This window comes from Rhinopithecus roxellana, chromosome 19, assembly GCF_007565055.1.
Source record: "Rhinopithecus roxellana isolate Shanxi Qingling chromosome 19, ASM756505v1, whole genome shotgun sequence".
Taxonomy (NCBI): Eukaryota; Metazoa; Chordata; class Mammalia; order Primates; family Cercopithecidae; genus Rhinopithecus; species Rhinopithecus roxellana.
In genome coordinates this window covers 22,313,329-22,340,688 of record NC_044567.1, presented here as the reverse complement: position 1 = coordinate 22,340,688, position 27,360 = coordinate 22,313,329, and the positions used below count along the sequence as shown (strand labels likewise).

The 27,360-nt window shown below is 38.3% G+C and overlaps 1 protein-coding gene across 3 annotated transcripts in view; it reads left to right on the top strand.

Moving 5' to 3' along the window:
• Nucleotides 1-27,360, top strand: part of USP32 (ubiquitin specific peptidase 32) — a 223,153-nt gene that overhangs the window by 115,116 nt on the left and 80,677 nt on the right. For all 3 annotated transcript variants that reach the window (XM_010364086.2, XM_010364087.2, XM_030922582.1), the window contains 4 exons: nt 10,875-11,006; nt 12,805-12,912; nt 16,272-16,387; nt 16,905-16,967. In XM_010364086.2, the coding sequence (XP_010362388.1) occupies nt 10,875-11,006; nt 12,805-12,912; nt 16,272-16,387; nt 16,905-16,967 (419 nt within the window). The remainder of the gene's footprint in view (nt 1-10,874; nt 11,007-12,804; nt 12,913-16,271; nt 16,388-16,904; nt 16,968-27,360) is intronic.

Genomic DNA, 27,360 nt, shown 5'->3' with positions numbered 1-27,360 from the left:
CTGAAGAAATACTCTGTTTTCTCAGTTATTTATAACATTCTTATTTGTTGGCATCTTAGTTGAGTTTTGTCCTATCCTTATTTCTTGCAAGAGAAATACCCCCAAATTAAAAACAAGTCAGCCATAAGTCTACTATGGTATATTGGTAGTTACCAGCTGTATTGAACATTGGAATTATTTGGAGAAATTATTAAAAGTGCAGGTTACTGGCTCTGTCAGCAAATATTTTTATTTAGTGGGCCCTAGGACTCTGTACTTTACAAACATCCAGGGTGATTTTGATGTAGATGGACCATGAACTGCATTTTGAGAAACACTGATAAAATATTTAGTAGTTCTTCAACCTCTATGTCACACAGACTACCCCTGCCACTTACTATTGCTGAGGGAGATAGATTTAACCTCTTCAAACTTCTTTTTTCTCCTTTGTAAAGCAGGACTAATGATAGAATATATCTTATAAGGCTGTTTTAAGGAGTAAATTAGGTAATACCTTTTATTATTATTAATAAAAGGACTCAGCCCTGTGCCTGGTATAGAGCATGTATGTTTTTGGTTTTTTTGTTTTTGTTTTTGTTTTTGTTTTTTTGAGACGGAGTCTTACTCTATTGCCCAGGCTGGAGTGTGGTGGCACGATCTCAGCTCACTGCAACCTCCGCCCTCCCAAGTTCAAGTGATTCTCCTGCCTCAGCCTCCCGAGTAGCTGGGATTACAGGTGCCTGCCACCTTGCCTGGCTAATTTTTTGTGTTTTTAGTAGAGATGGGATTTCACCATCTCCACCAGGCTGGTCTTGAACTCCTGACCTCGTGATCCCCCTGCCTTGGCCTCCCAAAGTGCTGGGATTACAGGCGTGAACCACCGCACCCGGCCAGAGCATGTGTTTTATAATGAATATGCATCCTCTTATATTTGTGAACACTTGACTTTGTGAATATCAGTGGTCCTTACCCCTCTGTCTTCAGAGAATAATTGTTTTGGGATCAAGCAAATTTTCAAACAGAGGGCTGTAGATCAGTATAAAAATTAACTTGCCCAGATTTGTGGAAAGAAAGTGTTTCTTACCAGTTCGTTTACTTTTATTTTATAATTTATAAAAACAAAGAACCAACAATGAATTTATTCAACAGACAACTGAATTGCTGCTGGCTTCTGGCAAGTGGCTACTCTCTTAGTGGGTCTTACCATGAAAAGCATTATCGCAAAGTCAGAATTACTGCTAAATTTCTTAGAGAAATTCTGACATGGTCAGGTTTACAATGTGATGACTATGATTTATATTACCTATAAATTCTCACTCTGATTCTGGCTAAACAATTCACTATGGATGCTTTGCAGGCTCTTCTACTCAAATAATATTTGGTAGATTGAACTGTTCTAATAATGTGTTAGGAATGTGGAAACTTGTGATAAAAATAGGGAATATTATTAACTGATTTATAAGTAGACGTTTATTTTAAAGCATCAGCGACTCCATTTAAATTTGTGTAATGAGCCAAGGTATCTAGGAAACAAAAAGGAATGATAATTTTTAACTTCCGAATAACATGTTGGCATGCAGATGCCTTTAATTACTTTTTCATACACAATTCCAAAGTAAAATTTGAAGTCACAGTAAGTTGAACACACTGCCATGTTTAATCATATTTTGTTCTCTTTGATGTGAATCAGAAAGGAAACTGTGGAGCTATTTGTATTCAATATAGACTTAGAATAATTAACTTATTGGATTTGGCCAGGCACAGTGCCCCACGCCAGTAATCCCACCACTTTGGGAGGCTGAGGTGGGTGGATCACCTGAGGTCAGGAGTTCAAGACCAGCCTGGGCATCATGGTTAAACCCCGTCTCTACTAAAAATACAAAAGTTAGCTGGGTGTGGTGGCAGACACCTGTAATCCCAGCTACTTGGGAGGCTGAGACAGGAGAATTGCTTGAACCCAGGAGGCGGAGGCTGCAGTGAGCCGAGACCGTGCCATTGCACTCCAGCCTGGGTGACAAGAGTGAAACTTTGTCTCAAAAAATAATAATAATAATAATAACTTACTCAGTTTACCCAAGATTTTAGATTTTGTCGTGGCAATTACATTTTTCTGAAGTGTAAATTTCAAACTATTGTTACCTTATCTATTATTTAAATTAAGAAGTGGAATCAGAACTTTAGCCCAAAGTTCAAGTGTTTATGGTTTAGTACATCTTAACTAATTTTTAAATCAAGACCATTGTATCTTTGTGCCATAATTTGCAGTTTAAATACTTTATTATTATTATTATTATTATTATTATTATTATTATTATTTGAGACAAGTTCTGACTCTGTCGCCCAGGCCGGAGTGCAGTGGCCATATCTAGGCTCATTGCAACCTCCGCCTCCCAGGCATAAGCGATCCCCCAACCTCAGCCTCCCAACTTGCTGGGACTGCAGGCGCATGCCACCAGGCCTGGCTAAGTTTTGTATTTTTTGTAGAGAAGGGGTTTTACCATGTTGCCCAGGCTGGCCTCAAACTCCTGGGCTCAAGTGATCTACCTGCCTCAGCCTCCCAAAGTGCTAGGATTACAGGTGTGAGCCAGCATGCCTGGCTATTTAAATACTTTAGATTTTATTTGTAAAATTACTTGTGAAATATAGATAAGTTTTTTTATTTTTTTTGAGACAGAGTCTTACTCCGCAGGCAGGAGTTCATTGGCACAGCTATGGCTCAGTGCAGCCTCGACCTCGCAGGCTCAAGGGATCCTCCTGCCTCAGCTTCCTGAGTGGCTGGGGCCACAGGTGCATTCACTGCACTCGGCTAATTTCTAAAAATTCTTTGTAGAGATCGGATCTTAACATGTTACCCAGGCTGGTCTCAATTCTCCCCTGCCACAGACTCCCAAAGTGCTGGGATTACAGGTGTGGGCCACTGTGTCCAGTCAACAAGATTAATGACAAGTTAATCTTTAAAGCCATTTGTACTGAAGGTACAGGAGGACAGATACGATGTTTGTGATGATGCTGAACATCTCGACGATGATGATGTTGAGTCAGAAAGCCTGTATAGTGAGCATAAACATTCTATGTAATTAAAAGTTTGAAATAAGTTAGTATAGTTCTTCCCTCTGCTCCCCTGATTCTACTTTGAATGATCAAACCCTAGTCATTTTTGTTTTTTCTTGTAATACCCTTTCCTTTTCCATTTTGTCCATAGTTGTTTAATACAGTGTTGGAGTTTGGAGAGACAGACTATAAAGTTAAAATGTAATTAGTTTTAATTGATTAGTTTTAATCAGCCTTTCACTATTTTAAATCTGTCTATGCCATCCCTTATATTGTAGTACATGAATAGTCCTCTCCAAGCAGTCTAGCAGCTCCACGTCGTCTTCTCTTTGAAGTGTCTGTGTTGCGACTGAAATGCCTACTATTCCAGGTTCAGCTGTTATCTTTAACACTTTTTTTTTTGTCATTGGAAACTAAAATTCTTTCTGTCTTTTGCCTTTTATCTTGGGTCCATGGTATAAACCTTTCTGTAGGTGATCCTGTTTCTTGTTCTTGAATTAAAACTTAACTGCTTTTTTGTCTTTCTGTCCTGTTACTGTTTTACCTTCAGACTTTTACACATCCTGTTTTACCTCTGCTTATAATTTCCTTCTTCTGCCACACTCCTTTTCCTTTCCGTAGTTAACTTTTAGATTCCCTTCATGTACCTCCTTAAACATCAAGACCTCCAGGGCCTACCCACATATGTGCTCCCAGAAAACTCTATTTTTTCATTGTACTTTCCACACTAGAAGAAAATGATCAGTTTTCACTTCTAGAATCTAAACATAGTTGTCTTGTTCACAGTCATATCTGTAGTTTTTAGTATAATGTCAGGCATATAATATGTTTTTACTAAATTTTTTCAGAATATGATGTGGCTTTTAAAATTTTTATTTATTGTCCAGGTGTAGTAGCTCATGCCTGTACTACCATCACTTTGGAAGGCTGTGGTGGGAGGCTCACTTGAGCCCAGTAGTTCAAGGCCAGCCTGGGAAACAGCAAGTTCCCGTCTCTACAAAAAATTTAAAAATTAGCTAGATGTGGTAGCACATGCTTATATTCCCAGCTACTCTGGAGGCCGAGGTGGGAGGATCACTTCAGCTCAGGAGGTTGAGGCCACATTGAGCCATGATCATTCCTGGGTGACAGAGTGAGACCCTATCTCTTAAAAAAAAAAAAGAAACTATTATTAAGTTATTTTCCTTAGTAGTCATATTCTTTTGTAGAATTCAACAATATTTGGAAGAAAACATGTATCTATTCTGTCTTGTAAATATGTTTTCCAATAAATTAAGAAAGTTTTTGGCATTTCCCCAAAATGTATCATAATGTATTCAGCTTGCTAACAGTGATTTCTTTGAATGGTAGAATCTGGATTCTGAAGTAGTTAAAATTGTATTTTTGGTGATGGAACTTTATAATTCGTTTTGATTATTTCTCTTTTCAGAGTTAACTCAAGAAATTTATATTGCCCCTGTCTGTTTTAGCATTTATTTCAGCTAACAATATGTATATTATTATGGTCCCTTACCACATTTTAGTTTGCAATGTTAAAGCCTTCTGTCAATAGGGAAAAAAGTGCTTTGGTGATTCTTAGACCATGAACTGCCTTGTAAATCTGTGTGCCTCTCCTTCATTATCCTCTTATCTGTTAGCGATGTAAGGCTTACAGCCATTTTAAGTAGATCTCAGAAGGTCATTTGCTCCTGAGAAGAGGTTGTTTTTCAAAAATGTTAAAGAAATGTGTTACTGTATGAAAATACTTGGATATTGTGCCTGACCTTTTTGATGAGGATTCACTTCTGGCATTAAAGAGTTGTTGTCTGCAGCTGGAGCCTTTGGTGAGGTGAGACCTGGTTAGGATGGCCCAAAGTGCAGACCAAGAACTACTTAGAATGTTGGGAATATGGTATACTGCTGTTGTGACCCAGAAAAAATTATACCTATAGGTGGGTGATAAATTCATTCTTATTTAGCCAGTAGAGTATAAGTTTTAATAGTGACTTACGCATTGCAAATAGAAAGAGTAACTACCGAAATTACTGCTTCAAACTTCTTCAAGTGAAAATAAGGTTAGTAAACTCCCTCTTCCTAGCAATTTAGCTGCCAATTCATGTAAAATGTTTGGTAATAATATTATATATATAAAATCTACTTTAGCTTGCTTTTGACAAATGTTTGATTGAGGATTGTGCAGTCTATATCCAGAAAATGAACAGATCACATACACTTAAAAGTCAGCACTAAAGGATGGTTTTCATTGCTGATCATGACCAATCTGATCATTTTTTTCTTGTAAATATGTTCTACTTGTCTTTCCACATTCCTCCTTCAGCAAAGAAATTGTTTTTTGAGGAGATTGATAAACATAGTTTTCAAAGTAAAAAAAAGAATCACAGTTAATACAATTTTTCTGTGTTCCAGTTTACTGTATTATGTAAACACCAATTAATCAGAATTACTTATTGAACACCTATTATATTCTCAGTACTGAGAAGTACAGAAATAAGAACAGTTTCTATCGTCAAGACTGCTGTCTTCCTCCTTTTGTTTCAGAGTTAGATTTTTTTATATGCTAATCTACTACTTGGAAGAGTTTAGGACTTGAAAAAGCTAATGTTTCTCTGGAGGAATGAAAGGCCTTTTCTTTTTGTTTTGTTTTTTTTTTTTAAGCATCATAAATGGAATAGACAGACATCTTATTTAGGAATCTCAATTTATATATCAGATTCCTTTGTTGTTCTCCCTACTGCTAAAATTTTAAAATACTCTCTCCTTTTAAATAAATGCAGTTATCTGAATATTTGAAGTAGATACTTCAGCATTAAAAAACTAAAGCAGCATTCTTCAGTATGAGTTTCATGTTTTTTATTTTGTTACAAAAAAGTTGAAATGGGGTCTCACTATGTTGCCCAAGCTGGTCCTAAACCCCTAGACTTAAGCAATCCTCCTACCTCGACCTCCCAAAGTTCTGGGATTATAGATGTGAGCCACCACACCCAGCCTTTATATATTTTAAAAATTAGATCCCATTCCAAAGTAATTGGACCTTTGCAAACATTGACCCATCAGGAGATTACAATCTAGTGAATTAGTTATTTAGTTTAAAAAGCAATACTATATGACACAGTGTGTATTCCTCTGTAAAAATTTTATATTTATTGCTTCATACTTTTTTTTTTTTAAATAGAGACAAGGTCTCTACTAAAAATGTAAAAAATTAGCCAGGTATGGTGGTGGGTGCCTGTAATCCCAGCTACTCAGGAGGCTGAGGCAGGAGAATCACTTGAATCTAGGAGGCAAACATTACAGTGAGCTGAGATCATACCACTGCACTCCAGTCTGGGCAACAGAGATTTCATCTTGGAAAAAAAAAAAAATTTAGGGAACTTTGTTCTTATCTTTCCAGATAACTTAAGAGTTACCTTGCTAAACTGACCTAACAGGAAAAAAAATAAATAAATGAAAGTTACCAGATGCCAAGGTCATGTCTGGTACTAATTGTTGTGTTTTTTTTCTTTTTTTTTTTGAGACAGAGTCTCACTCTGTTGCCCAGGCTGGAGCGCAGTGGTGCAATCTTGGCTCACTGAAAGCTCTGCCTCCCAGGTTCACGCCATTCTCCTGCCTCAGCCTCCCAAGTAACTGGGACTACAGGCGCCCACCGCCACCCCGGCTAATTTTTTTGTATTTTTAGTAGAGACGGGGGTTTCACCGTGTTAGCCAGGATGGTCTCAATCTCCTGACCTCGTGATCCTCCCTCCTCAGCCTCCCAAAGTGCTGGGATTACAGGCGTGAGCCACTGAGCCCGGCTCTAATTGTTATCTTTTATCACAGTTAGCATTATCCTGAAGAGGGGTGTGGGGGTATGTGTGTGTGTGTATGTATAAAACAGCTCAACAAACAATTTTTTTTGGGGGGGGGGATAGAGTCTTGCTCCATTGTCCAGGTTGGAGTGCAGTGGTGCAGTCTCGGCTCACTGCAACCTCTGCCTCCCAGGTTCAAGCGATTCTCCTAGCTGACCTGCCTCAGCCTCCCGACTAGCTGGGATTACAGGCACGCGCCACCATGCCCGGCTAATTTTTGTATTTTTAATAGAGACGGGGTTTCACTATGTTGCCCAGGCCGGTCTTGAACTCCTGACCTCAGGTGATCTGCCTGCCCTGACCTCCCAAAGTGCTAGGATTACAGGCGTGAGCCACTGTGTCCGGCCAATACTTCTCATTTATTCATTAAACTTATTTATTGAGTGCTCAAAATGTGCCTGATATTATTCTGGTGTTAGACTGTAACAGGGAACAAAATATACCAGAAACTCTGCCCTCAAGCTTATGTTCTAGTTAGGGGAGACTCAATAAACAAAACAAATTAATAAACTTTTTATTAGAGTTGATAAGTATTATGGAGTAAATAAAGTAGAGCAGAGAAGAGGGACAGAGGAGTGTCTTTGAAGGTGGTGCAGTTTTGGTCTGAGAATGTGACATTCGAGTAAAGATCTGAAGGAGTTGTGGGAGTAAGCCATGCAGGTATCATGGGGACGTATTGAAAGGTTTTGAGGTAGAGAAGTCACATTTTTAGCCTTATTCTATTTACATAGATACTTAACTGGCCTTCCTGCTGTCTGAAGAATGCTCTTTAATAGTCCTTTTGGTGTGGTTCTGCTATTTCCGCTTTGTTTGTCAAAAAAAAATCTGTACTTTGAATTTATTTTTGAAGAATATTTTCACGTGATACAGAATTGGAGGTTGACAACTTTGTTTTCTTTTTCAGCACTTCCCTGTTGCATTCTGGCTTTTTTTCTGGAGATAAACTATTATCTTGGTTCTTTTGTTTGTAATGTGTTTTTCCCCATCTTACTCTCTTTTAAGATTTTTTCTTTATCACCAGTTTGATTATGACTTGCCTTGTTAGGGTTTTGAGTTTTCTAACACAAGGTTCATTGAACTTCTGGATCTGTGGGAATATAGTTTTTATGAGTTTTAGAAAGTTTTCAGCCATTATTTTTTCAGATATTTTCTGCCTATCCCTTTCTGGGATCCCAATTGTATGTATGTTTGATACTATCTTATAGGTCTCTAAGATTCTAATACATTTTTAGCCTTTTTCCTCTTTATGCTATCATATTGCCTATCCTTCAAGTTCACTAGTCTTTCCTGTCTAGTTTATAATCTGCTGTTAAGTCCTCTAGTGAATTTTTTTTTAATTTCAAATATTGTATTCTTCATCTTTAGTAGTTCCAGTGGATACTTTTTTATAGTTGCCATTTCTTTCCTCAGTATATGCATGTTTTTCTTTAATTCCTGAGATACTTATAATAAATAAAGCTTTGCCTGTTAATTACATCATCTGTTATTTCTAGGTCTTTTTCTATTGACTTTTTTTTTTTTTTTTTGAGACTGAGTCTCGCTCTGTTGCCTCAGGCTAGAGTGCAGCGGGCGATCTCAGCTCACTGCAGCCTCCATCTCCTGGGTTAAAGCGATTGTCCTGCCTCAGCCTCCGGAGTAGCTAGGACTACAGGCACCCGCCACCACACCCAGCTAATTTTTGTATTTTTAGTAGAGACGGGGTTTTACCATATTGGCCAGGCTGGTCTCAAACTCCTGACCTCAAGTGATCCACCCGCCTTGGCCTCCCAAAGTGCTTAGGATTACAGGCGTGAGCCGCCGCATCCATCCCTCTATTTACTAATTTTTAATCCTGATTTTGGGTCACATTTTTCTACTACTTTCATATTTTCTTTGGATGATAGACATTGTGGATGTTACATAGCTGAGCATCTGGATTGTTGTCTCTCTTTAAAAAAGGAACTTATGTTTTATTTTGATAGGCAGTTAAGTTACTTGTGGATCAGCTCCATATTTTTCAGGATTGTTTGTAAGCTTTGTTGGGACAAGTTTAGAGTAGCCTTTACTCTAGAGTTAGTTTTTCCCTGCTTATTAAGTAGAGACCCTCTGGAGTTCACAAATGCTCCCAATGTCCAACACAGTGTTTCCACTTCAGCTGGTCACAATCAGACATCTCTCATCCCTATATGAGCGCTAGGACCTTTTTTAGCTTACACTTTCCTAGCATTTGGGCTGGGTGCAGTGCCTCATGCCTATAAGTAATCCCTGCACTTTGGGAGGCCGAGGCGGACAGATCACTTGAGGCCAGGAGTTTGAGATCAGCCTGGGCGATATGGCGAAATTCCATCTCTACTAAAAATACAAAAATTAGCCAGGTGTGCTGGTGCATGCCTGTTATCTCAGCTACTTGGGAAGCTGAAACACGAGAATCTCTTGAACCCAGGCAGGTGGTGGAGATTGCAGTGAGCCAAGATCACGCCACTGCACTCCAGCCTGGGTGACAGCAAGATTCTGTTTCAAACAACAACACCACAAAACAAAACAAAACAAATTTCCCAGCATTTATACCTAGCCCAGCCTCAATGTGTTTCACTTCATGTATACACAGCTTACTTTCTGCCAAAACTCAGTAAGACACATGTGCAGATTTCTGGAGCCCTTTCTTGGCATAACTCTTTCCTCTCCAGTACTCTGTTATGCAAATTTCAGTTACCTCACCTCCAACCTATCTTCTTAACTCAGTGAAATCTCTTTGCTTACAGTACTTATCCCTTGTTTAGGTCTGGAAAGTGACTGTGGGGAGAAAATCCAGGGCAATGAAAAGGCTCACCTTATTTGTTTCCTTTCTCTCAAGGATCACAGTTCCATACTGCTTGTTCTCAAATTTCTAGAAACAGTTTTATATATTTTATACAGTTTTCTAGTCATTTGTGGTAGGAGGTCAAGTCTGGTGCTAGTTACTCCATTATAGAAAGAATTTGAAATTTCTAGATTTATATTTTAATAGTATCACTTTGGTTCCTATGTTTAGTTGAGAATAAATGTACTATGTATGCTTTCTAAATTTTACTTTAGTTCCTTGGAGGAAAAACAATCACAGATAAAATGGTTTAGAGGCTATTTGTGATTTTTGATGTATATTCTGAGGAGTGAGGAGAAAAAGATGTTCATGCTTTCGTGGCTTTGCTATTACTATCACATAGGGACTCCTACTCCATCTCCTCTGTCACTTAACTGACTTTTTTCATTTATTCAGTAAGTATTGAATGTGTAAATCGTTAATTGTATTGATAGGATGAATCAGACATAGATCCTGCCATTATGATGTTTACAGTCTAGCCAGGAGAGAAGCTGTACATAGAAACTTTAAATCCAAGATAAAGATTGAAAATAAAAATGGCTGAGCACAGTGGTTCACACCTATAATCCCAACACTTTGGGAAGCAGAGGTGAGAGGACTGCTTGAGGCCAGTAGTTTGGGACCAGCCTGACCAACATAGAGATACCTCATCTCTACAAAAAGTTTTTAAAAAATTATCTGGATGTGGTGGTGTGCACATGTAGTCCTAACTACTTGGGAGGTTAAGGTGGGAGGATATCTTGAGCCCAGAAGTTTGAGGCTGCAGGGAACTAGGTTCGTGTCATTGCACTCCAGCTTTGGAGTGACAGAGCAAAACCCTGTCTCTTAAAAAAAAAAAAAAAAAGTCAGTACAGGTAAAAGTGGTGTGGGAAACCCAAAAGAAATAGCTTAGTTGTATATTATTTTAAATGTTGGACTTAAACAGCCTACTTAAAAGGGGAATTGTAGATTTCTTTTTTCTGTTTTAAAGCCTCATTTTGGTTTAATTTTCTTACCATTTTGGATATAATAAATTTGAGTTTTGTTTTTGGTTGTGATTATTTTTTAGCAACTGAAGTGTGAAACTAAAATATATGTGTGGAAGATATATTATCAGGATGAACTGAACTCCCGAGAAGAGAATTCTGAAGTTGTATAATCTTTTTTGATTTGACCCTTAGTGGAGGAATCAGACATCATTGATCTTGAGAAACGCTATTGGTTATTGAAGGCTCAGTCCCGGACTGGACGATTTGATTTAGAGACATTTGGCCCATTGGTTTCACCACCCATTCGTCCATCTCTAAGTGAAGGTAGGAATCATTCCATTTTCTACATATGTTCACTGGTAAACATACCTGAGCTCATCCCATATTTGAAACCAATACATTTTAACTCTAAAAAACCATCTTCTTATATGTTTGCAGGTTTAATGGAGTGGGGAAAAATGAATGGGAATTAATATTATAGTCTTGAGCTTGATCTTCTACCTGTTATAACCTTGCATAAATCAGTTTAGCTCTCTGCACCTGAGGATGCTCATGTATAAAATGTGTTTGACCAAGTCAGTGGTTATGATACTGTGTTCCAGTGAGGTGCATTAGTAGCTAGTGCCTGGAGTCATGTGGTAGCCACTGAATGGGCAGAGCTCCATGTTTCCACATATGACCTTATCTCTTCCTCCAGTAGGGTGCCTCTACTTTTTTTCTTTTGCATAAGAAGGTTCCACTGCTGTATTCTCCCCTCCAAAAAAAGTTTAAGAAACAATTAGACTAGACCATCTCTGAGGTGTTCTCTAGCTCTAAACTTAGTGCTGTTGCTTTTTTGTTTGTTTGTTTTTGAGGCAGAGTTTCGCTCTTTTGCCCAGGCTGGAGTGCAATGACGCGAACTCGGCTCACTGCAACCTCTGCCTCCTGGGTTCAAGCGATGCTCCTATCTCAGCCTCCCGAGTAGCTGGGATTACAGGAATGTGCCACCACGCCTGGCTAATTTTGTATTTTTAGTAGATACGGGGTTTCTCCATATTGGTCAGGCTGGTCTTGAACCCCCAACCTCTGGTGATCCACCCACCTTCAGCCTCCCAAAGTGCTGGGATTACAGGTGTGAGCCACTGCTCCCAGCCTGCTGTTACTTTTTTAAAAATAAAGAGTACAAAGAATAATTGTGAGCACATCATAAAAATTGTATTTGGAGTATGAATACTTGGGTTCTGCTTCCAGCTCTCACCTTTTAAAACTTATATTTGGCAAATTATGTAATCTTCTCTGAGCTTTAGTTTTCTAATCCCTAAACTGAGGGCACATTGTTAGATTCTTGGAATATACTATCTGTATTCTTCAAATTTCTAGGGTACTTTGGAGTACTCGTCAGGGGAGCCAGGGCAGATAGGGTTCTGGGTTTCTACCTACTTCAACAACAGTGCATTGTGTTTTTACCTTTTTAGAATTGGGATTGATGTATCATTTCATTTGAAAACAAAATTATTTCATTTCTTTTTTTTACAAAATGTTTGGAAACCACAGGATTAGATTATAAATTCCCTTTGTGAAATTTAAAATATTCATGTATAAAAGATTAAACAGTACAAAGAGACACTGTAGTAGAGAATTTCTTTCTCTTATGTTGCATAATGTATCTTCCTTTGCCTCATGAAAGAGCTTTATGGGAGCTTATTAATGTTACCGTAGTGTATCTTTGAGTATTCATTTAATAAGCAGTTCAGTTTTTGTTTCTTTTTTCCGTTTTTCTTCTCAGTCTTTCTAAGTAAGGATAATTGTTGTAATTTCTGACCTTTTTTTGGTTTTTAATTTTTATTTATTGACTTCAAAACTATATAGGCATTTTAGCTATTAAAAATGATGTAAGATAAATATAGATGGACATAACCAAACACTAAAGAATTGTAATGTATTTTCTGCCGTGATCACAAGTTTCAGTTATAATTATACCAAGAGGAAAGAGATACTTCCTGAAACATTAGGAACTGCTAATAAACTTAAAAAACAAATTCAGTCAGTTTATGGGAAAGAGTCATTCCTCCTTTTGTAAACATATCATTATTAACACTAGGAAGCTTGGCTGTGATTTATGGTGCCTCTTCCTATTTCACAGGTTTGTTTAATGCTTTTGATGAAAATCGTGACAATCACATAGATTTTAAGGAGATATCCTGTGGGTTATCAGCCTGTTGCAGGGGACCCCTGGCTGAAAGACAAAAATGTAAGTGTGTTAAACATTGTCAAAAAATTGCAAACTATGTAATAGAGAGAAAATCAGTTTTCATCAATGTAAAATTATCTATGGATTAAGGCTTGAATTTTTATAACTTTGTCAGATTAGCAAATATTCATCTCATATTGGGGTTTTAGTGAGGTCACTCTAAGGAATCAATCACCTCTTCTTTTTTACTATGGAATAATTGGGATCTTTGCTGTTAACAATGGGGTTGATTTTCCTGAAGAATCTGCAATTCATGATAAATGAATCAGATCAGCTATGATGTAATTGAAAATTTTAAACATTTAGGAAATATTTTCTGGTAGAATTTTGTGTCTTACATAAGTTGAGGCATAAGTCATTTTCCATCACTGGCACAGATTAGTATTTCATTGGCAAAATAAAATTTATGGTCAAGACTAATTTTATTAAATGCTAAAATGATCTTTTTTAACCTAACTAAAATGTTGTAGCATAATTTGGAAGCATATATACATTGCATTATTAAATCTTAACCATATTTGAAAAAATGCAGGCATTTACATTTAATTGGAACCTAACTTAAATATATTTACTGGGGTCATTATCTCCACGTCTTTCTAAAATAAATGTTCACAAATGTTGCATATTTTGGGTGTGGTGTTCAATATTTTTATCTTATTTAGTACTGTTGTATTATGATGCGCTCAATTGATTTAATAGCCAGAATTCTATTATGGAGGTATATGAAATAATTTTTCAACTAAAAATTCAAATCTCTTTTTTTATTCCCTGTTGTTATACCACTATTTCAAACTGGCTTGGTTGTTTCTATTACAATTTACTGTTAGATGAGAAAGCTAAAATCTCTGATTTTTTTTGTTGTTGTTGTTGAGACAGGGTCTTGTTCTGTTGCTCAAGCTGGAGTCCAGTGCAGTGGTGTGATTGTAGCTCACTGTAACCTTGAACTTCTGGGCGCAATGGATTCTCCCATCTCAGCCTCCTAGGTAGCTGGGACTACAGGCATTTACCGCCATGCCTGGCTAATTTTTTTTTTTTTTTTTTTAATAGAGACAACGTCTTGTTATGTTGCCCAGGCTAGTCTCGAACCTCTGGCCTTAAATGATTCGCCCACCTCAGCCTCCTAAAGTGTTGGGGTTATAGACATGAGCCTCCATGCCCTGCTGTGCATTTCCATTGAAGTTAATTGTTGCCTTAAAAAATTTTTGTTTTAATTTCTTTTTTTGCTGATGAACTAATGGAAGTTAAACTAGAGTGATTCATTTGGAGTTAAATAGCAAAGCACTGGTGTTCTAATTCTTACCATGTTGTGTTTGAATTTCATTAAAGAGTTAAAATTGTTGACCAGGCATGGCTGCTCACACCTGTAATCCCAGCACTTTGGGAGGCCAAGGCAGGTGGATCACCTGAGGTCAGGAGTTTGAGACCAGCCTGGCCAACATGGAGAAACCCAGTCACTACTAAAAATATAAAAATTAGCTGGGTGCAGTGGCAGGCACTTGTAATACCAGCTAATTGGGAGGCTGAGGCAGGAGATTCGCTTGAACCTGGGAGGTGGAGGTTGCAGTGAGCCAAGATTGTGCCATTGCACTTCAGCCCGGGAGACAGAGCGAGACTCCGTCTCAAAAAAAAAAAAAAAAAAAAAAAAGACCTGGTGCAGTGGCTCACACCTGTAATCCCAGCACTTTGGGAGGCTGAGTCAGGCGGATCACAAGGTCAGGAGTTCAAGACCTGCCTGGCCAATATGGTGAAACCCTGTCTCTATTAAAAATACAAAAGTTAGCCGGGCATGGTGGCTGGTGCCCCCCAGCTACTCGGGAGGCTAAGGCAGAAGCATCGCTTGAACCTGGGAGGCGGAGGTTTCAGTGAGCTGAGAACTGCACTCCAGCCTGGGTTGCAGAGCAAGACTCCATCTCAAAAAAAAAAGATTTAAAATTGTTTTTTACAAAGAAAGATTGAATGTACATTAATTATACTGGAAAAGTAACAGGGAAGTGGACTGTCTTTATATCAGCTTATGATTCTTGATATAAATAGGATTTTTTTTTTTTTTTTTAAATACGAAGTCTCGCACTGTTGCTCCGGCTGGAATGCAGGGGCACGATCTTGGCTCACTGCAACCTCCGGCTCCCGGGTTCAAGCAATTCTGCCTTAACCTCCCAAGTAGCTGAGATTACAGGTGCCCGCCACTATGCCCAGCTAAATTTTGTGTTTTTAGTAGAGACAGGATTTCACCATGTTGGCCAGGCTGGTCTCAAACTCCTGACCTCGTGATTCGCCCACCTCGGCCTCCCAAAGTACTAGGATTGCAGGCATGAGCCACCGTGCCCAGCTATAAATAGGATATTTTAAGCAAACAAGAAACAGCTCTGCTGACCTGGCACCGTGGCTCACACCTGTAATCTTAGCACTTTGGGAGGCTGAAGGAGGTGGATCACTTCAGGTTAGGAGTTTGAGACCGGCCTGGCCAACAGGGTGAAAGCTTGTCTCTATTAAAAATACAAAAATTGGCCAGGCGCGGTGACTCACACCTGTAATCCAGCACTTTGGGAGGCTGAGGCGGGCCAATCACAAGGTCAGATTGAGACCATCCTGGCTAACACAGTGAAACCCTGTCTCTACTAAAGATACAAAAAATTAGCCAGGTGTGGTGGCACATGCCTGTAGTCCCAGCTACTCAGAGGCTGAGGCAGGAGAACTGCTTGAACCCAGGAGGCAGAGGTTTCAGTGACCCGAGATCATTCCACTGCACTCCAGCCTGGGCGACAGAGCAAGACTTCATCTCAAAAAAAAAAGAAAAGAAAAGAAAAAAAAATCACCTGGATGTGGTGGTGCGCTCCTGTAATCCCAGCTACTCGGGAGGCAGAGGTTGCAGTGAGCTGAGATCATGCCACTACACTCTAGCCTGGGTGACAGAGGGAGACACCGTCTCCAAAAAAGAAAAAGGAAAAAAAAAAAAAAGGAACAAGAAACAACTCTGCAATGATCAATTTTGAATATTAGAAATTAACCTAGGGGCTTGCATTACTTCCTTAAAACTTGTAAGGTATTGTGATATTTATTGTGTAGTAACTTGACCCTTTCTTTACAGCTTGTAAGGCATTTAGCTTTAGATTTGGTTGAAGGGTAGGGTCTTATATCCGAATAATGATTTAGAGATATAGATTCATGATATGCAGGAAGTCTTACAAGTTCTGAGGAGTATAATGACATAGTATAGTTTATTACAGATGAGAACTGTTCCAGGAAACATATACTTGCTTTAAAAACCTAAGTAATTATACAAGGGCAACTTCTAGTAAAATATATTATACCTCAGAATACAAAAATAATTTTCCTCCACAAGAGTTTCTTTTCATTAGTTTGCTTCAAGGTATTTGATGTTGACCGTGATGGAGTTCTCTCCAGGGTTGAACTGAAAGACATGGTGGTTGCACTTTTAGAAGTCTGGAAGGACAACCGCACTGATGATATTCCTGTAAGTGCTGATTGTGTGTGTCTTGTTGCATATAAACTTCCAACAGGAAATTGCAGGGAATTATTTTCTTTAAAAGGATAAAATAATTTTTTACTGCCTTTAGTTACTGTATTATGCTACTCAAAATATTTATAGCTGAAGATGCAAAATTGGGAAGAGAGTTTGGGTTAGAAAATCTTAAACTCAACTATGTAAAATAAGAATGAAACCATAGGAAAGTTATCTTAAGTTTTAAGCATATATGAGAATCTATCTATGGTAATTATAAAAATACTTGAGCAAGGCCGGGCGCAGTAGTTCTTTCCTGTAGTCTCAGCAATTTGGGAGGCCAGGGTGGGAGGATCACTTTAGCCCAGGAGTTTGAGATAATCCTGGGCAATGCAATGAGACTTCATCTCTACAAGAAAAAACAAAACAAATCTTGCTCTATATACAGTAAACTTTAGCCGTTGAATAACAAAATCAAAAGTATATCCACTGACTCTTTTTCTAATTACTCCTTTGGGTTGCTTTAAAGGAATTACATATGGATCTCTCTGACATTGTAGAAGGCATATTGAATGCACATGACACCACAAAGGTGAGTCTAGATAGAACTAATGTATCTTTTTCCAAAAATATCATGTGCTCTGTTTGGGATGTATAGCTTATATACATGCTTGAATCTCTTCTGCATCCTCCCTACCAAGTACTTCTCTGGACCTGTGGGTAAAACACCTCCAAGTTATCTCCAAAGAGAGCCATTCCATCTTTAAGCAACTCTGAAACTGTATGTGCAAACATTTATTATAAGTCTGTGCTAGGCATTTTATAAGAATTATGTAGATACAGCCCTTGACAACTATAGCCTATAATCTATATTTCTTCCATTTGACTAAGTTGTGGTAAGGCTAACCTTATTTATATTGAGCAAAAGAAGTCAAATAAAAAAGAATATGTACTGTATGATTCCATTTATATGAAGTTGAAGAACACAGAAGCAAAACTAACAAATAGTGATAGAAGTTGGAATAGTGATTTCAGGGGTGTGCAGATTAATTGGGAACAACCATAAGGATATCTGAGATGATGGAAATGTATTTTTCTCTTAATCTGGCAATACATATATTCTGTCTCTCTCTTTTTTTTTTTTTCTTTGACAGAGTCTTGCTCTGTCACCCAGGCTGGAGTGCACTGGCAGGATCTCAGCTCACTGCCACCTCTGCCTCCCGGCTTCAAGTGATTTTCTTGCCTCAGCCTCCAAGGTAGCTGGGACTGCAGACATGTGCCACCATGTCAGCTAATTTTTTGTATTTTTAGTAGAGATGGGGTTTCGCTATGTTGGCCAGGCCAGTCTCGAACCCCTGGCCTCCAGTGATCTGCCTGCCTTGGCCTCCCAAAGTACTTGGATTACAAGCGTGAACCACTGTGCCTGGCCAGTACATCTATTCTTTTAAAAAATTTATTCTTTTTTTTTTTTTTTTTTTTTGACACAGGATCTTGCTCTGTTGCCCAGGCTGAAGTTCAGTGGTGGGATCTTGGCTCACTGCATCCTTGACCTCCTGGGTTCAAGCAATCCTCCCACCTCAGCCTTGTGAATAGCTGAGACTATAGGTGTGCACCAACATGCCCAGCTAATTTTTTTTTTTTTTTAAGAGACCAGGTCTCACCATGTTGCCCAGGCTGGTTGCAAACTCCTAGGCTCAAGCAATCCTGCCTCAGCCTCCCAAAGTGCTGGGATTACAAGGCATGAGCCACTGTGCAGGCCTAAAAAAAATTTTTAAATGGTTGTGCTAAGGACCTCTACTGTGTCCTTTAGTGGCAGCCAGAATAAGCATGTAATAGCAAAAATAAACATGTACTTTATAAATAAAAAATCCTTGACTTACTTAGTTTGGTAACATTTATTGCTAATGTTATCATAATAGATTTACTATATATTTAATATATATGTTTACTATATAAATATATTTACCATATATTTAATATATAGATTTACATAATATATTTATCCTATAGCTTGCATTCCTATGACGTCTATGTGTCCCTGTGAAATTGAAAATAAATTACCTGTATGAGACACATTTGCATAAATTTGAGTCTTTCTACTGAAACATTGACACGTACCAAGTAGCAGGTTGGTAGGATCTATACCACAATGGTGCCATTAAGTAGAGGTTTTGAATAAATAAAGAACATCAGTTTTTTTTTCTTTCTTCAATCAGTTTTTTTTTCTTTCTTCAATCACAATTTCAAAAGAACTTGTAATGGCCCTATTAACTGATTCTCAATAGAAACAGATAATAGATATGAGTTTCAGGCTAGAGCTTTGACAATTCAGTCCCCTTCTTTCTCCTCTCTCTGCCAGAAACTAAGGTATCGACTTCTGTTTGGTGTGTTTGAGAGCAAAAACCAGGAAAAATTTCGGTTAGAAAATTCCTTGTATAGAGATAAAATTTTGAACACCTTTTTTCTAAGTGTTTCATAAGTATGTAGGTATTTTTGCTGTCAGCTTTTAGGTAAGATGGGGTTTCTACTTCTTGCTCTGCTGTGAACATTAAACAAGATCATTTAGCTGCTTCAATTCCATGTAACCATGATAATGAAATAGTAGTTAGGATAGAACTTGGATTTTTTAACTAAGCCTATTAACAATATTCGCTGGTGACTGGATTGTACCATTACTCATTCTTTTCCTGACTACCAAGTCTTCTCTGTCTTATCTAATTCATCTATTGACTATTTAATGATACTCTGTAGTGGCTCAAGAGATCTAGATGTTACCCTTTGATAGTCTGTAGTATAGAGGTAAGATAGACAAGTGTGATCAGGGCTATGTTAGAAGTCGAGGCTGGGCATGGTGGCTCTCATCTATAATCCCAGCACTTTGGAAGGCTGAGGTGGGAGGATCACTTGAGTCCAGGAGGTCTCAACCAGCCTGGGTAACATAACGAGACCCTATCTCTAAAAAAAAAAAAAAAAACCCAAAAACTTAGCCAGGCATAGTAGCACATGCCTATAGTTCCAGCTACAAGGGAGGCTGAGGCAAGAGAATCATTTGAGCCTGGGAGGTCAAGGCTATAGTGAGCCATGATTACACCACTGCACTACAGCCTGAGCAACAGAATGGGAACTTGTCTCAAAAAAAAAAAAAGGTTAGCACCCGGTATTATGGTGGGAGGATAGAAAGGGAACCATGTAAATTGAACTTCAAAAGTTCAGATTTCTGCTGGGATGCAGCACTTTAATAATTAGTTAATTATGGTTAACAGAAGTAAAAAGTTGAAAGGTGATTCCTAAAAGAGGTAACAACTAGGGGTAGAATAGAAGACATTGCCGGGCGCGGTGGCTCAAGCCTGTAATCCCAGCACTTTGGGAGGCCGAGACGGGTGGATCATGAGGTTAGGAGATCGAGACCATCCTGGCTAACATGGTGAAACCCCATCTCTACTAAAAAATACAAAAAACTAGCCGGGCATGGTGGCAGGTGCCTGTAGTCCCAGCTACTTGGGAGGCTGAGGCAGGAGAATGGCATAAACCTGGGAGGCAGAGCTTGCAGTGAGCTGAGATCTGGCCACTGCGCTCCAGCCTGGGCGACAGAGCGAGACTCCGTCTCAAAAAAAAAAAAAAAAAAAAGAATAGAAGACATTATTACTGTATAGGACTGTACAGTAAGACATCCTGTATAGTCCTAGAACTGCAAATATTCTGATGTGGCTGGAATAACAGATTCATATATTGAAGGCTATAGACCTAGATTGGGGCCATATCTTGAAGGGCCTTGGGTACAAACCTCAGGAGTTGAACTTTATACCAAACTGTGGAGAAACCTCCAAAGATTTAAGTAGAACAGAGCAAGCGATCAGCTGACGCTATTTTGAAAATCAAGACCACATGTATTTATTTTTATTTATTTATTTATTTATTTATTTTTGAGACAGAGTCTCGCTCTGTTGCCCAGGCTCGAGTGTAGTGGTATGATCTCGGCTCACTGCAAGCTCTTCCTCCCGGGTTCACACCATTCTCCTGCTTCAGCCTCCCAAGTAGCTGGGTCTACAGGCTCCCACCACTGCACCCGGCTCTTTTTTTTTTTTTTTTTTTGTATTTTTTGTATTTTTAGTAGAGATGGGGTTTCACCGTGTTAGCCAGGATGGTCTTGATCTCCTGACCTCATGATCCGCCCGTCTCGGCCTCCCAAAGTGCTGGGATTACAGGCATGAGCCACTGCGCCTGGCCTAATCAGGGCCACATTTAAATGGAGGACATTTACAAATAAGTCATGTAGGTTGAGCATGGTGGCTCATGCCTATAATCCCAGGACTTTGGGAGGCCACGGTGGGCAGATCAACCAAGGTCAGGAGTTTGACACCAGCCTGGCCAACATGGCGAAACCCTGTCTCTACTAAAAATACAAAAATTAGCTGGGCTTAGTGTTGGGTGCCTGTAATCCCAGCTACTCAGGAGGCTGAGGCAGGAGATCCACTTGAACCTGGGAGGCAGAGGTTGCAGTGAGCCAAGATCACACCATTGCACTCCAGCCTGGGCAAGAGGAGTGAAACTCTGTCTCAGTTAGATAGATAGATAGATAGATAGATAGATAGATAGATAGATAGATAGATAGATAAAATAAGCAATATAGTCAGTGAATTTGCTTTAGGAAAAGTTCATATTATCGATACCTTGCTTAGCAGTAGTCCTAACTGCAGTCAATAAAACATCCACTAAATTGGGAGAAAATAAAATCCATTTACAATTCTAGTTTTTAAGCGTAATGCTGTATATGTTTTTACAGTGTGTTAATTATTACTCAGGTGTCAGTATAGCAAATGGGCTTTTGACCATCATTGTATGCATGATGATTCTGTATGGTGGTATCTATTATTTCTTTTCATGATGTTTCTTTCCTTTTGGACAGTAGTAACATATTTTTGAGGTCAGTGTACCCTCACTCTGAAAATTCTTCCTTGAATATTTGTGATTGCTACTTTAACTACATAAAAGAATCAGATTATCATCTTAAAAATACTTTTTACCATCTTAAGCATTTTATGTTTTGTTCTGCTAGATATGCAAGGTTCTTATACCATGTATTAATAATTTATTGCACATATCAAATTATGTTTGTCCTTTTTTTGTTGTTTTTGTTTTTATTTCTGTTTTTTTGAGATAGAGTCTTGCTCTGTTGCCCAGGCTGGAGTGCAATGGGGTGATCTCGGCTCACTGGAATCTCTACCTCCCGGGTTCACGCAATTCTCCTTTCCCAGCCTTCTGAGTAGCTGGGATTACAGGCTTGCACCACCACACCTGGCTAATTTTTGTATTTTTAGTAGAGACGGGTTTCGCCATGTTGCCCGGGCTGGTCTCAAACTCCTGACCTCAAGTGATCCACCCACCTTGGCCTCCCAAAGTGCTAGGATTACAGGTGTGAGCCACCGTGCCTGGCCTACGTTTGTACTTTTTAAACAGCCATTATTTTATTTTTATTAGTAGCATTTTAGATTTTCAAACGATAAAATTAATAGAAGTTATTACATTTTCATATTTCACTATGATTTCCCTATCTGTTCTAAATGCTGAGTCCTATAAAATTAAAATTAGTTTACAGTAGCTGTTAGTTTTGTCTTCAGTGCAGAATCATTGACAATTATTACTTCAAAGATAAAAAGTAGCATTTTGAAATATAGCTTATGTTCAGCATAGCTTTTCCTTGTATTGGCATTCTTCATTTTTCTGTCCTGGAATTTTACTTGTGACTGTTCAGTGTAAAACTTCTTAATGCGATGGAATTTATCAGAGCATAATATCCTCACCCTTAGAGTTCATTAAGTTATGTGACATGTTTCTCTTTTGCCTCCTCATGACTGAGGTACATGATGTGGCAGAGCTTGCAGTTCTTCTGGGCTTTTTTCGTTTTAAGAATTAAAATTTTAGTTATTCTCAATGAATGTTATAGAGGAAGATACACTATTCTGACTACTATCAAGTGTAGGATAAATTTACGTGTGTTGTCTGTATTCTTTATTTAAAAATTGAATAATACTGTATAAGTCATTCTGCAATAATTTTTTTCTGAATTTTCCTAAATCTATATATAATTTTCTATCTAGCATATGAAAGACGCTTAGTAAATAAATGTTTACTTAAAAAACTTAGTAGAATGTTTAATAAGTGTCTTTCATATGCTAGTTATATATAGATTAACTTAGTATTTTTATCATCTGCATAGTATTCCATTATGATTATGCTATGATTTATTCCTGAATCTTTTTTATTTTTTTTTTGGTCTTGCTCTTGTTGCACAGGTTGGAGTGCACTGCAACCTCCGCCGCCTGGGTTCAAATGATTCTCGTGCCTCAGACTCCTGAGTAGCTGAGATTACAGGAGCCCGCTATCATACCCAGCTAATTTTTTTGTATTTTTAGTAGAGACTAGCTTTCACCATGTTGGCCAGGCTGGTCTTGAACTCCTGACCTAAGATGATCCACCCACCTCAGCCTCCTAAAGTGCTGGGATTACAGGCGTGAGGCACCACACCCGGCCTATTCCTGTATCTTTTAAAACTGTATTGCTATAGCCAAAAGTAATTTTCAAAGGCAAAGGGAATACTAATTACGGATGGTTATGGAAGTAATTGACAGTTCTGATAGCATTGTAATATGAACAATAGGTGTCTAAGTCAAAGATCCTTTTGTGCATAATGTATTACAGTTCCAGATGCCTTTAACTTCTTGTACAGTTAGTACTCACTTAATGTTGTCTTTAGGTTCTTGGAAACTCCAACTTTAAGTGGAAGGGTATAGAACAAAACTAATTTTACCTTAGGCAAACAAGAGTTAAGTTCCCACAGCATATTTCTAGTCACAAAAACATCACCAAACTTCTAAATAAAGACCCCAAGCACTTCTAATATTAAACTTTGAAATAAATGTGAACTATAAATAGATCTAAGAAAGATTGATAAAAACAAGATAATTATTTACCCAGTTTTTGGTGAATTAATGAGTGACAGCAGCATAGTGGTGATGGGTTAAATCAAGGGATAAATGTTTGCAAAATGAAAATTATAAGAAACACCTCCTACCACCTTGCAGTTCAAAAACTAACAATAACAAATATGGGAGGCTCATTGAGTACTTTCTTAGCATATCATTTATTATCATACATTTGTATGATCGTTACATACTTTATGAGTTGTTATTTTATGGTAATTTGTATTCATTTCCAACCTGCTTATTCCAGTTCTGGTTAGTGGCTGGCCAGAGCCTATCCCTGCAGCTCAGGGTACAAGACAGAAACCAACCCTGGACAAGACACCATCCCACTGAAGGGCGCACTCACATGTATATCCACACTCACTCATACTGGGACAATTTATTATTTTTTCATTTTTTTGTTTTTTTACATCACAACATTGTTACATGAATTGTTTACAATACAAACAAAAAGTGCATATATGCTATCTATGAATACAGTTCAGTGCAAAATAGTGACTTCTCTTTAAGAGGCCGTGATTCCTATTTCTAGTAAACTAAAGAGACTGCAAAGTTGGTCTTTATCTTCTCAGTGTTGCCTAGAAATCATCTGTAAATGCATCTTCCTCCTGCTACTTACCATAAAATGTAAAAAGGGAGTTAAAGGAAAGCTTCCTTGCTGGTTCCTACCATGCGAAAGATGCTATATTCTATTTTAGCAGGGCCAATATGTGGAAAATACCTAAATTTAAGTGTTATTACAAAAAGGAAGCAATAATGAGATTCTGGCTAAAGGGGGCACTAAATAAGAGTAATATATATTTAAGGGATTTAAAATAAACAACAAAAAAAGATTGTTTCAAAAAGTAGTTCTAGGTGCACTGTAAGCATATAGGGTTTTTTTCCCATGTGTATTTTTAAACAATAGAAGGGTGAAAAAATAGGGTCACCTGTGTTAGACTAATTTACTTTATTGTATATGCTGCATCAGATGGAACTTTTGTATTATAGTTATAGAGAAGCATAGTTTGCCTCATATTATGGCAATTTATCTTCAATCAAAACCTTCCAGAGTCATTTTATTTTAGAATGTCCTGTAAACATTCAAATCGCCAGAACGTGACTGTACAACAGCGAAGTGTTCTCTTGCATTAAATTGAAGATATCTGTTTAATTTTTTAAAAAGGAAAATAAAATGTAGGAAAGGCACTTAGAGCTGTTACTTTATAAGTACACAACACCCTACAATTCAAGGCATCTTAATCCCCACCAGGATCAACAACAAAGTCATTTTTGTCATGCTGTTAAATCCATCATAATGGCTGATGCAGATTGGTCAGAGGGATCCAGCAAACACTGATGTCCATAATGGTGTTTTGGCAACTAATATGTAACTCTTGGTCAATAGGGAGTTTAAAAGATCTTCCCTTTCTTCTTGATCTTTACCAAGATTCTTGAAGAGTTCTGATGTTCTAAAATACATTGTTGACTTCTCAGTTTGCTTACTCATCCTCAAACTGACAGCGGTTTTTCTCTTAATTCTTTTTGCTGTGCTTCCAAATTGTTTTTTATTTGCATTAAATGAATGTAGTATTCATTTATCATTTGCGTCATTTCATGTTTTTCATTTGCATCGTTTCATGGCACCATTGGAGCTCAACTTCAGAATCCTTCAGGTTTTGAACTACTTACTGACCATCTCAAATACCTGCTGCCTTGATCCCCATCTTCTTCATCTTACCTACTTGCTCCCTTTTTCCTTCTTCCATTTGTGCTAGAGGAAGACTCTTAGTAAGCTGCCATTTATTCTGTTATTGATATTGTGCCCTAAAGAGTTAAAGAAACCAATGACTATAGTCTTGGGCTTACAGGATAGCGGCTAAGAAAAGAAACAACTTAGTAAAAAGCTGAAACTAAAACTTTTCCCCAAAGAGTAGGAAACCGATAACCAGCAGAACTCCTTGAGTGTGCAGAATAGCAGATTGAAGGGAAAAAACACCAAAAAAGTGGCCTGTGTGGTGGCTCTCGCCTGTGTAATCCTAGCACTTTGGGAGGCCAAGGTAGGAGGATTGCAAGGCCAGGAGTTCAAGACCAGCCTGGGCAGCATGACTAGACTTTGTGTTTTTGTGTTTTCCTTTTTTTTTTTGTAAGCCAGTTTTGGTAACCTGTGCCTGTAGTCAGGAGGCTGAGGCTGGAGGATCCCTTGAACCTAGGAGTTTGAGACTGCAGTGAGCTGTGATCACACCACTGCACTCCAGCCTGGGTGATAGAGTGAGATCCTGTATCTCTTTTAGAAAACAAAATAAAATAAATAACAACTTGCTGAAATGTTAACCCTCTCTCCATTGTGAGATTTTAAAAACTGGCTGAATTGGCTAGAACCAATATGGCTAACTAGAGTTTACGCAGGATGAGCTTGCTAATTCCCATTGCATGTTTCATACTGACTCCCCCCAATTTCCACATGCGATCCATGAAGTAACATGAAGAAATAATTGTGCATGCCCAAGGACTTTCCAGTCCTCTCCTTCTAGCAGTCACCTGCCAATCCCAGAATCCACCCTATAAGGCTTTTTAAATAAAATTCTTGCCTTAAAACCAGCACAGGGAGACAGACTTGAGCTGGACTGCCATCTCCTTTTTGGTTGACCTGTTTGCTTTGCTCTTCTCAAAAACCCAACGTCATAGTATTGGCTTCTATCTCATCAGGCAGCAAGCCTCCCTTGCTTGGTAACGTTATCAACTCCGTTATGTCACAGCTGCCAGTTTTCTGCTTCTGTAGTTCTTCATTATTAGTAACATCTTTCAAGTTCTGCACGTGTGTTCTTACCAATGTATTTCTTGGAATGATGAAATCACATTGTTCATCAGTGTGTTTTATTCTATGGGAAGGACCTGGATACTGTGGAGAATACAAATCTGTGAGGAATAATAAGTTGATTAATGTTAACTGGCCCAATCCAGATTCACCTGCTACCATAAGTGTGAATTCAAACCCTCTCTTCACCAATTTTTTGTATACTTGATTTGGGAGATTGGCAGATCTTACATAGCCTTTGAGGTTCTTCTGTTGCCATGGTGCTGGCATTGATGTTCCTCTCCTCACAGCAACAGATATCACACTATAGTGGGACAATTCAGACACTCTAGTTAACCTAACATGTATGTCTTTGGGATGTGGGAGGAAACCTGGAGAAAATTCATGCAGACATGGAAGGAATATGCAAACTCCACACAGATAGTGGCCCCAGCTGGGAATCCATTTTTTTTTTTATTAACATTATAGTAAAATGATGTTGAATGAAACATTATTCAAGGACCTCTGCTGTACTGATTTGAGTGGGAAAAAAAACCCTTATCACAGCACTTCCTCTGTTGTAAGTGAACAGGACAATTTTTTGAAAAGTGATCATGATAAGAAAGATTCTGTGATTCAGTGTTAGTCATAATCTAGTGATTTGCCTACCCCTTTCCCTGCCTTCTACTTTTTGGATGTGAACTTGTTTGAAAAAACAAAAAGGAGTTTTTGTTTTTCTTACTTTACCTTTAGCTTATTTCTCTACCCTGATTTGGAGGATTTTCTTTATTATTATTACTTTTTTTTCAAAGAGATAGTGTCTTGCTATGTTGCCCAGGCTGGACTCATGCTTCTGGGCTCAAGCGATTCTCTTGCCTCAGCCTCTGGAGTAACTGGGACTACAGGCACATGCCACCATGCCCAGTGATTTTTCTATTAAATCCCTCACATGCTATTGTTTGATTATAAGACAGTTGATCTATACACCTCAGTGATTCTGCAAGTCAATATTTTTTCTCTTTAGAAAACAATGTATATATATATTTTCCTTGTTAATAGTACAGACTGCCACCAATACATTTGAGGCATAAAAGGAAGCGAGGACAAATAATGTTACTAGAACATCTTTATTGATTTAGTTATCTAAGCCTTTTAAAGAAAACGGGCAGTATTTCTTACTGAGTTGATAAAATTCCCAGATATTTAGTGAATTTTACCAACCATGT